This window comes from Corylus avellana, chromosome ca3 (genome assembly GCF_901000735.1).
Source record: "Corylus avellana chromosome ca3, CavTom2PMs-1.0".
Lineage (NCBI taxonomy): Eukaryota > Viridiplantae > Streptophyta > Magnoliopsida > Fagales > Betulaceae > Corylus > Corylus avellana.
The window spans coordinates 24445324-24457509 of record NC_081543.1 but is presented as its reverse complement, the minus strand read 5'-3'; the positions used below and the strand labels follow the sequence as shown (position 1 = coordinate 24457509).

The following is a 12186-nucleotide window of genomic DNA, read 5'->3' as shown; positions in this document are numbered from 1 at the left end:
ACTCTCATATCTACTCATAGTTAGCCCATTTTTGTACGGACTTTGTAGTAATGTTTAAAACTCATGCCCATTTAAATCCCTTTGTCAGCTTTCTTTCTTGGCCCATAGGTGGCATTGTTTTAAAGATTCTCGACCTATTGTTGTTGAAGGTCCAACTCCCTCTGCTGCCAATCGTTGTCAACTTATTTCAAACTTAAGATTCCAAGATCTTCCACCTTGAGTTTGAGAGAGATGTTAGAATATATTTGAAGGACCATGCTATTCGTTTATATTTTTTCCATTTGATTGTGTTTTCTTTCAATTTCTGCGTCCATCATAAACCATTTTAGCTGCATTCTCATTTCCCCTTCCCCTCCTACTTTTCCCATGCGTAGTGGAAGGGCCCTCTAACTCTTTTAACTTGTTCCTCATGTTTTTTCTTTCTTTCTTTCTTTTATTGTTATGTCACTTTCTAATTATTATATGTGGAGTTGGACCACCATTATGTCAGCAGCTTTGCAGTTGGTGGGGACAAAACAAAAGCTCGAGCACTTTATAGATATCAAGTTTTCCCATCTATCATTACATGTTCTTAACATGTTATGCTTAATTACAGACCATTACTCATGAGGGCTACCATGGTTTGCCTCATGTACACAAAAATATTGGAAATAAACAAACACTAGAGAATTATAATATTGGAAACAACTATTTTTTAATGTTGTAGTTACTGTTAAATTATCACTTGTCCCAAAAGCTTAAGCTGATAGGAATAGGTAAATTAATGTTTGAAAAATTGATAATTAATTGGCAACCAATTTCTCACTAAACCTTTATGCGAAAGACAAGTTTAAAAAGAAAACACACGAGAACACATACCAATCACACACGTACACAAAGAGTTTACGTGGTTCGGCAATATGCCTATGTTCATGGGACGTGATCCGGTCTCCTTCTTTACTATTGAGAAATATTGAGTACAATAGTACAAGCCTGAACCGCTTAAGTTTAATTTAATCCCTTGTACACCCCACTCAACTGTCCCTCTCAAATTCGCAATAAATAAAAACTCTCTACACTTTGTAAATGCCACAAAGTGCTCTCACCAATTTAGATTTTTCGAATGATCTCAACCAAGGACTACATGTCCTTTTATATAGGCTTAATCACGAAAAATAGGAGAACAATTTTAATCCAATTGCTGGGAAAACGAAACCATCATGAATACAGAGTCTTTTCCATAATGAAGATAAACATTGCGTCCCACATGTTTACACACATGTTTTCTCCAGAAATCCAATTCCAAGTTGTTTTTGGACTCCTTTTAAAACTAACATTATCCTCTTATAGATAAAATAGGACTTGAGCCCACCAACTTGAATATTGATATTTTCGCAATTATCTTCACACTTGTTGACAATTTGAGCTATTATCAACAATTAACACATACTAAGATTGTTAAAAAATTGGGTTTTTGTATTGAGTATTTTGAAAGGTTGTATTGAATGGTTATAAAGCCAAAATTAGGGGTGAAAAGGCAGACGATTAATACTGCTAACCGCTTAGGCTATTGCGGTTAGCGGTTAGCGGTTTTTTCAAAACCGTTAACCGCTAACCGCCTATATATATATATATATATAACATTGCTCTGTTTTTTTATTAAAAAAAAAAAAAAAGGTTGGTTAGCAATTATTGTGGTTATTAACCACTAATTAACCGCTTAGGTGAACCGCTTTTTCACTCTTAGCCAGAACGTATGGTTTCAAAGTAATGAAATGTTAGTAGTACAAGTATTTTAGTTATTTTCTAAGAGTTCATGTCAGATTTTTCCATTCATATCTTTGTTTTTGGATCTTTCAATATTCCTGCGACGGTTTCTTCTTTCTTTCTTTCTTCTAAAAAATAATAAAAATAAAAATACCAACATTGTTTTGTTTAGAAAATGAGTAATCTAAAAGTATCAATATTCTCATATTTTTAGTACACTTCTTAATTTTTGTTTGTGTAATATAAATATTTCTTGAAAATTTTGTTGATAAGAAGAAAGTTCAACTGCCAAAAGACAAATGGTTTATCATATTAATATTTGAGAGATAAAAGTGTTTTGTAGTGGAGGGGAAGTGGTATTATTGTTAATTTTTTATAATTTTCAATATAGTTGGGATTATGAAATTAGTAATGCTAGGAACCATCTTTTTATTCTCTTTTTATCCTCCTAAACGTGATGTGGTTTTTAAAATCACCATTAAATTTTATATGAATCATACTTGAATTTTGATCCAATAGTGATTTCGAAAGCCACATTAGCTTTAAGAGGATAAAAAGAAGATCACTAGCATTACGCTTATGAAATTTCCATTTTGATAATTTATTTTTTCTAGTTCCTTTCGTTTTAAACTACATCTATGCAAACGAATATCCATCATGTTCTAATTTAGACGGATTAGACTTTATAAATTTATAAATTTATTTTATACAAGGTTTTATGCTGTCAAGTAAAGAAATATGGTTAATTAGAAAAAAAAAAAAAAAAAAAAAAGTAAAGAAATATGGTTCAAAATGACCTTATGAATTTTTTTAAAAAAAAAATTTTGGTAGGCAATTAGCTAATTGAGTGAGGAAAAAAAAAAAAAACCGCTCTATTGGCTAGTAATAATAATATTGAGTTGTAACATTTAGAAAGCCTCACTAGCAATCTTGGGATCAAATGGTGGTATTTGAAGAACGAGACCAGTATTCCTTGACAAGCTGCCCAAATAGCGATGCATCATTATTCATCAGCTTTGATGGCTCATCATACTCTACTATTGTTCCTGTCAATGTAAAATAACATGTCACTAGTCTACTTGTGTCAAAGATTTTTTTTATTTTTTTTATTTTACATGTCTGCACAAGAGGAGAAGATTTCAACTAATGACCTCTGCTTCATGAGACGTAGTCCTTAATCGATTAACCTACCATTTGAGGAGTAATGTATAATAGATAAGAGGTAGTAGCGGCTCCTTTTTTTTTTTTTTTTTCCTTTTCTTTTCTTTTATATTGTTTTTTCAAACACAAAACACTCTTAGAGCATGTTTAGAATTATGTTTGAGAAATAGAGTTTTTAAGTCAAAAAAATGCTTTTTGACAAAAGCTCATTTTTAAGCATTTGTCAAAAGTGCGTTTTGGTTACTTTTAGAGTAAAAAAATCATAATTACTTTTAAAATTTTTTACTAAACAAGTTAGCTTTTGTTTGGCACAACTTTTTAAGTACTAAAAGTATTTTTGAAGTGCTAACACAAACCCCAAACATGCTCTTAATAAAAAAATAATTAAAAAAAAAAAAATCACTTAATCCACTGAACTTTCATCGCTTTTGCAATCACCTTCTAAAGTTCAAAAACTCTCAATTTAGCTTTAAAAAGTTTGCAATGCCATTTATTCGTAACAATTTTCTACTAAATCCTAACTGGGGCTTTGGAAATTCCCAAAAAATTATTTAATTAAAATAATTTTGTAAATTTATAAATATTACAAAGATATAAATGTCATTTCACCCCTTTACAGTCTAATTTTACCCCAAACTCGAGTAATGGTACATTGCATTTAAGTTTGATACATTAAATTGAGAGCTTTTAAAGCTTTAGAGGGTGATTACAAAAGCGAGCAGAGTTTATTTTAGAGTTTGTTTCTAAAAAGAAAAACGAAAAAGAAAAAACAGTTTATTTTCAACCTAAAAAAAACAACCTCAAAGAACATCAAAAAACAGAGAGCCAGCATAGGGATAGAGAACTGACCATCACTCATAGCAAGAACCTTAGAGGAGTCCATGACAGTTGGAATCCGATGGGCAACAGTTATGACAGTGCAGGTTGAGAATTCTGTTCGCAAAGTATTCTGGATGATGGAGTCTGTGGAATTATCAATGGATGCAGTGGCCTCATCAAGCACTAGAATCTGGCTTCTCTTCAGCAATGCACGCCCCAAACAAAACAATTGTCTCTGCCCCAAGCTCCAGTTTGATCCATCTTCCATTACTGCAATTTATATGATTATTATTGCTTGTGATTTTCAAAACCAATTGGGTAATCATCACCTGCATACACAACTTCTTACCTAAGCAATTCAAGCCCTCCTCTTTTTCGCAGATTGTCTCTCGAAGCTGACATTTTTCTAGAACCTGTTCATAAGAAGTATTACTTCACATACTTGTGATTTTCTAAACCAGTCGTCAGAATGTCTGGCCGACCTTAAGGAAACGCTAGCCATATCTGCATTGAGTAATGCTACACCTATTGTACAACTTGCCGACACATGTTAGCAAGTGATTGGAGCCATATCAGCCACTAAACGTATAAATTTAACACCCTCCAATCACATGTTGACACGTGTAAAAAAGTTGTAAAAGTAGCTTATGTGTCTCCAATCTCATGCTAACACGTGTAATAAGTTGCAAAATAGTTGTTCAAGTAGTATTACTCAAAAAGAATAGTTAAAACTATAATTTAAGCTCTTTCAAATTATATATATATATATATATAAATCTATAGTCTCACATAATAAGGAAACAATGTGAGATTTAACACTCAGGTACCACCTTCGTTATCCACCCATCCAATGTGAATTTATTGCTACATTCCACACCCATTTATCATACTCATTTCACATCAACTTATATGACATGTTTTAAATGGCTTTTAATGTTAGTCGGTAAGAAATGAGTGAAGAATAGCATTACTTAAGTGGGTTTGTTTTTTGAGTGTTACATAGATTACCAAACATAATCAGCTTTGTGCAGATTTCAACAAATTCTTATAACCAAATCAGGGGAACAAAAACCATACCTCCCATATCTCTTGATCAGTATGCTCTGACAAAGGGTCTAGATTGTATCTGACAGACCCACTAAATAGTGTTGGATCTTGTGGTATGATTCCTAAACGTGATCTTAGATCATGAAGCCCAATTGAAGAAATGTCAACATCATCTATAATGATCCTTCCCTCTGTTGGCTCCACCAGACGAAACAAAGCACTAATAAGAGTTGTTTTTCCACTGCCAGTCCGCCCAACAATCCCAATTTTCTGCCCTCCTTCGAATATGCAACTTATCCCCTGAAGAACTAATGGAGCATTGGCCCGATACCTTACCTGATTCGTCCCATGTTATTGGATATATACATTTCCATAGTTCTAAACATGTGGATGTACATAGCAGAGCGCTACACGAACTCCCTCGTTTACGCTCTCTAATGCTTACTTCCTAACGTGACAGTGACAAAGCATATGGGATTAGAAAATGTTGTAATGGAAAGCTGGCAGGACATCTGCCACATTAGGAAGTAAGCATTTGAAAGTGTAAATTAAAAAAAGAGTTTGTGGAGCATTTCTCGTACTTTTTTTTTTTTTTTCTTTTGGGGGTGATTTCTTTGATCTAAACATGTGGATGTACAAAGCAATACTTTTTTCTTTCATGTTTACCTTTAAATCACATATCTTTACTTCACCAACAAGAGGCCAATTCTGCATGGGCCGGTGACCTTCAATTACTTGTGCAGCTTCACTAGGAATATGCATGTATTGTTCGAGCCTTTCTACAGAAGTAAAGAGATTTTCTAGCAAGCACCAGGTTTGGACAGCATAAACGACATTTACATTTAATGAAAGACCATATGAAAGTGCCATCCCAATAAACCCTGACATCAAATTTTGAAAAAACAAAAATGTTGGTTAGAGGATATAATGTAGATGGCTAATGCTTTGCAAACCATTGTTCAGTATCAGTGATATAGCATGCTAAATGACATTCTTGAACTACCTATCCATGAGTTGTTTTGGATGAAAGAAGCTCAAAGATGTGAGGCTAGACATGTAGAGAATATACAATGTGAGGAGTCCTAGAAATCGCCCCAAATGGTGATAAAATGAAGGAGCTTCAGTTAAGATAGTTCATACATGATCAGGGAAGAAGCAGATATCTATCATAAGTTGTTCGTTAGTGCAAGTCAAAGATCACAAAAATGCAGAGAGGGAGGTGTTTGCTGGCTTGACGAGTTGGATTTACTTCTTAGTTCTAAAAATATAAAATGAAAATATGTGGAAATATGTAATTGGCTGCCGGCTAGGTCTGACAGTTTAGTTTCCATACAAAGTAAATTTCCTTTTGTAAAAATGGGGGTCAGTGACACTCCTTCATGATTGGCTTCAAAATCTAATAGGTATTCAAGCAAGGATTCTTGGGAAGCTATTCAGGTGAAACATCCAAGGATTGAAAGGAGTAAGCTGATTTGGTTCTCCATGGCTATCCCAAAGCATGCTTTTTTCTTATGGTTGGAAGTTAAAGATTCCCTTTCTACTGGAAACAGATTGTTGAAGTGGGAAGCTAAAGGTGAAGTTAAATGCTTGTTTTGTAGAAGTTGCATTGAATATAGAGACCGCTTGTTTTTTTAGTGGGGCATCTCCCTCACTTTTCTGACTTAGAATGGAATTTGGGGTATGTGATTGCTGTATGGCTCAAAGGAAGGTTATTTGCAAAATATGTCATGTTCTGTTGTGTTGCTTCTGAATTATATTGTGTCTGCTTGTGTATGGCTAGCATAGAAGCTGGGGGATTGGAATAGTTTGGTATGGTAGCAGTTCAAGAGTGCTGTCTGTACTCTCTGCATCAGCCTCCATGGGAAGAGGTTCTGCTCTGGTTGCAGGTTTTTAGTTGATGTGCTGGACTTGCTGACTTGTATAGCTTTGCTGATAGTTTCTATTGTTTTTTTTAATAGCATTTGCTCTTATACTAAGTAGTTTGTTGATGTAGAGTGTTCAATCTCAAAAGATTGAGATTGGAGTCTGTATAGGTGGGATATTTATGGCTTTTTTGGGCTACATGTTGGTTGTAGAAAGATGTTTTGATGGCATCTGGGGTTCTGGAGTATTTTTGGTAGACTGTTGTATTCTTTGGTTTGTAAATAGAAATTCATTCATATATATATATATATATATATATATATGTGTGTGTGTGTGTGTGTGTGTGTGTGTGTGTCTGTGGAAATATTAGAGAGAGAGAAAAAAGACAAATAATTTGGGTAGTTCAGTCTTAGAGGCCTACGTCTACCGTAGTAAATGCTCAGTAAGACATATTTTGATTATATTTACTTGAAGATATTGAACTACAAGGAATTGTATTCATAGAGAGTACAAGGTGCTAGAGCACATGGTATGCAAGACAAGACAAGACAATGATGTGTAAAGCAAATATTACATTTACTACAGGAACAAGAAGAATGTAACTGAATCATAATTATATTATTATTATATTAGAATAGCATTTGGTTAATGAAACAGATATTACTAACCAGAGGCAGAAGCTCCAGAATCAAGCAAAGTCATGGCAAGTGCCGAAGATGAGAGAACAATTGCACATAGAATTTCCAGGCGTTGGATCAACCACTCATTTGCTGAAAAACAATAGAAGTATGGTCTGGCGTTTCTGTCAATAAGGTTCAAGTACTTTAAGAAGAACTGCTCTTCCTCCCCAAAAGCTCTAATTGTCATGGCTCCAGCGATGGATTCAGCAAGGTGGCTTGCAATTAAAGACTTGGTTGTGCCATCTGTTCGCATCAACTCTTTTGCAGAAGCAAAGTAGTATCTCTATACATCCAAACAAAAACAAGAACTCTGTTTATTTCTTGAGAAGGCTGGATAAGTATGAGAAATCAGAAAGGGTAGGAGGTAGCTTCCTATCTAACATTATATACTGAGAGTTTGTTTGTACATCTATTTTGCAGCCATTTCATTATTGACATCAAAGAATGTAGTAACCAAATATATGACCCCTTCCAGAACCATGTAAAATGTAGACTTTCACCAATATCAATGGAGAAACCAGTGTATTGGAGACGGCTTCTGATGCCATACCCCAATTAAATACATGTCATGCAAGTAATCAAAATAGCTATCAGATGCAAGGACAAGGGAATGTTCTGTTTCAATTAAGGATGACAATTTGTGTTCGCGTGTTATTGGGTGGTTTTGGGTCTCTCTTCAACCCCGAAAGCTAGCTCAAGACTTTTCCTTACATTTATAAACTGACCACCAGACCCTTTCACAACCAATGTGGGATAACCTTAACAATCTCCCCCTCATACATCGGGTCCTGGGTCGAAGCAGAGACAACCCGTTTTTCCAGTGAACTGTTGGGCCAAGACTTGTTGGTTGAACTCAACCTGGGCTCTGATACCAATATTGAGTGGTCTTGAACCTCTCTAAACCCCAAAAGCTAGCTTAAGAGGTAAGGTTTTCCCTCACACTTATAAACTAATCACCAGCCCCTTCTACAACTGATGTGGGATAACCCTAACACATGTCGAGCTCGGATTATGTTGAGGCATAGATATAAGACAATATGGGTAAACCATTACCCGGCTCATTTAACTAAACAGGCCATACCCCTCAACCTTAACCTGCTAATTTTCTACCAGATTCACAAGTTCTGTCACGAAAATTGCCAGCCCAACTTTCAATCATATAGGAAAACTTTGTCAAAAAATCTGTCTAGTGTTGTTGGTGTATGTATTACCTGCAAGAGTATAGTCAGGTAAACCATGGGAATGATGATAAACAAGACTGGCCAGGATAGGATAGCTAATATTCCATAGCCAGAGAATGCAATCATATATGACCCAAGGGCAGTACTCAATTTGAAAGCCACCTCAAGGTCAACGGCACTCAAATCAGATGATACCTGTAAAAGTAAAACCTTAGTGTAAGTCCAATAGAGTTCCTCTAAAGCATAGATATAACTTCTAGTTATGAATCTCTTACCCGGCTAAGAATTCTTCCCAGAGGCGTCGAATCATAAAAGGACATTGGCGCACGGATAAGAGATGTCATAAGTGTTGAAAACATAATCTGTGAAGCACCATAACCTACAAGAACTATGTAAAAGGATCTAATAAACAAAAAGATTACTAGGATACACCCAATGATCGAGAAAACTGCGATCAGTTTTACTGTAGTTACATGAGAATCCTGGATGTAAGCAGCCAACCAGTAGTTTTGTATAATTTGACCAACTATGAATATGATATGGCATATAATTGCCAGGACGAAGTATAAAAAGCCTTTGTTATGGTTCAGATATTGTATGTAAGGCTTGAAACCAGTGTCTCCTATTTCTCTTTCTTCTTGTTGAATCAACTGATCTCCTAAAGATGGTATTATCTGCTTCTCACTGAAATTTCTCTGGATCTCACTTTTGGAGGTTTGAGATTTTCCTGAAGAAGCATACTTGGCTTGTGTATCAGAACCAACACTGTCATTGTGTGCATTGACAAGATTTTGGAATTCTTGACTAGAAGCCAGCAACTGATCATATGTAGAAGCTCTTAGGATTTTCCCTTCAGTCATAAACTGCCAACAAAACCAAGTTTACATGGTCTAAGTGTTTTTCACCAAAGTCCCAGCAAATATTGGAAAAAGAACACTTAATGCAAATGAAAGATATTTGAGAAAGCAGCATAGTTTCACTGATATACCCACCAAAACAGAATCAAATGCAGGAAGGAAGTCCACTTGGTGAGTCACCAGCAAGACTGTCTTCCTAGATAGACCTTCCATGACATATTCCTGGCCACAAGGCATATTATATTAGCTTTGTCTCTCACAAAAACAAAAACAAGATACAAGTAGTTGCATGTCGATTAGATAAGAAAAAATTATTACATTAAATAGATTGGTTGATGTATGTGCATCAACAGCACTGAATGGATCGTCCAAGAGATATACATCTGCATCCTGATAGAGTGCACGTGCAAGTTGGACCCGTTGCTTTTGTCCACCGCTCAGTGTAACACCTCTTTCTCCTATTTCTGTAAGATCTCCAAATGGAAGCATCTCGAGGTCCTTTACTAGGGAACATTTTCTAAGAACTTCTTGGTATCTAAGTGCTTCCATGGGAGACCCAAATAGAATGTTTTCTTGTATAGACCCTGTTTGGATCCAGGATGTCTGAGAAACATATGCTTTCTTTCCATAAACATTAACCTGAAAATTCAGCAGACCAATAAATGTATCTTCCACAAATTTAGTAAGAGGAAACTAAAGAAAATGAAAGCAAAATATCATATTCAAGGCTGCAAGACCAAAACTTAACATGTACAAGGCTGCAATTGAGACTTTATGCTACTCCATGGAGAGGGAATTAAATGTTTACTTACTATGCCTTTGATGTTTGGCACCTCTCCAAGAATTGCAGCTAAGAGGGTTGATTTACCTGACCCGACCTCTCCACAAATAGCTACCTTTTCTCCTGGTTTCACCTCCAAGTTTATGTTTCTTAGTGTGGCATTTACAGAATTAGTCTCCCACGATATTTCAGTGGCACTAATAAATATGGACTGCTCAAGCTCCTTCCCCTGGCACATTTGGTTTGTATTTCTGTTCTCTAACTCTGGCGCCTTTAGAAACTTTTCAATCCGAGCTAAGGAAACATTTGCTTCAATGAAAACTCCAGCAACATCAGGGATCATCCTAATAGGCTCCTGAACAATGCGCAGACTTGCTAGGAACATGAATACATTACTAGTAGAGAGTGGAATTCCAAGGAAGTAGCAAGACCAAAAGGTGACAGCAGATACTAAAATAGGAGACGACCAAAACAATATCAGATAGTACCCCTTTTGTGTTAAAACTGATAGTATCCACTTGGATTCTTCTTTCCTTAACACCCGTATGACATTATCAAAATGTTTCTCCCAAGCATACAGCTTCAAGACCTTCATATTTGCAAGAGCTTCTGCAATGGCCTTCAGCCTCTTATCCTGTGATAGCATGAGCTTTGTCTGATATTTATACTGCAATTTGGCTAATGGAGTTGTTGCAAGCACCGTCAGTATGATTACAATTATAGCTGCAACAGTTGCTAGCCCCACACCATAGTAGACAATCACTAATGCAAGACATATCTGAAGGCTTGTTGACCAAATCTGATGAAACCAACATGGGAATTCCCCTATTTTATAGGCATCTACAGTGACATAGTTCGTTATCTCACCAGGAGAATGAGTCGCCTTAGCAGCATTTGAGAGTCTTAGTTGTTTCTGATAAATAGCTGCAGACAGGAAGGATCTTACTTGCATCCCAATCAATCTGGTTCTAAAGAACCATTGCCTCTCGCAGAATGATTCCAAACACTTTGCCAGGAAGAGCCCTCCAGCAAGTGCATAACCCTCATAGCTAAAAGCTTCTTCACCTTCAGCAACCTCAATGAATGCTTTAAGAAACAATGGACCAATGGATACTGTAAGGACCTTGATCAATGCAAACAACCCAGAAATTATAATCTCTCTTTTCTGGCAGGAAAAAATTACTGAGAACATTGAAGGGGATTCATATGTTCCTTTTTGTTTTCTTTTGGTTAGTTGCTCCTTAAACATTAAGTAGCATGTTTGTGCACAGTCTGCCTGCCGTAACTGAGGAATTTCATTTTCCTCAAGAATTTTCTCCTTACCCTGCTTCATTAATCTAGTCATCCACCAAAATGACATAGTACTAAGAAATCCAGCTTTGGCAAAAGGTGTTACATTTTCCTTAGAATAATCTTCACTTCTGGTATTGGCTTCTTCCCCTTGCAAAGGTGCATAGGAATCATCTTGACTGAAGTCTGTTTCAGTTTCCACATGCTTAGAATTCCAGCAGAACACTCTCCAGAAACAGTTTGCCATGGCTAATCTCTGCAAGCTGCAACCTCAAACAAGAAGCTTTATGTGGTTGAGCGGCTGCCAGGTAGAGCCTAACAAGAAAGAACAATTAAACAGGGTGAGCACAAGGAATATCCACAAGTTAACAACTATATCTAAATACATATAAATGGGTGTTCACCCATTCATGCCATAAACACACACGTCTTTTCTTAAATAAAAAAATTATATTAAAAAAAAGTTGCTTTTTCAAATTGCAAAGCATGAAGGTACTTTTTTTAAAACACACTATTTTAAAGCTAACTGCAATTTTAAAGGCCAAAACATTATTTTACCTAACACTTAAATGCATTTTTAAATCGCACATTTTTAAATCACTATTTTTTAATCGCACGTTTTAAAACTGCAAACACAAACGGATCCTAAATCCCTACAAAACAATGTTTCCTTTACCTAGGATACTGCCTTTCTTTTTTATTCTTACCAACACTCAAATATGGAGTTTGTGCTCTTTGCTTAACTGCCTAAGCTCCTGGCA

The 12186-nt window shown here is 35.8% G+C and overlaps 1 protein-coding gene across 1 annotated transcript; it reads right to left on the bottom strand.

The window, feature by feature from the left end:
- Window positions 1-2619: 2619 nt before the first annotated feature.
- On the bottom strand, window positions 2620-11749 carry LOC132175034 (ABC transporter C family member 10-like). Its single transcript, XM_059586834.1, has 11 exons — window positions 10167-11749; window positions 9673-9993; window positions 9490-9576; window positions 8773-9360; window positions 8528-8692; window positions 7305-7599; window positions 5440-5654; window positions 4804-5109; window positions 4076-4139; window positions 3757-3996; window positions 2620-2792 (listed from the first exon to the last, which is right to left on the bottom strand). The coding sequence occupies exons 1-11, from the start codon at window positions 11670-11672 to the stop codon at window positions 2683-2685; spliced, it is 3897 nt and encodes a 1298-aa protein (XP_059442817.1). The 5' UTR covers window positions 11673-11749; the 3' UTR covers window positions 2620-2682.
- Between the last annotated feature and the right edge of the window lie 437 nt (window positions 11750-12186).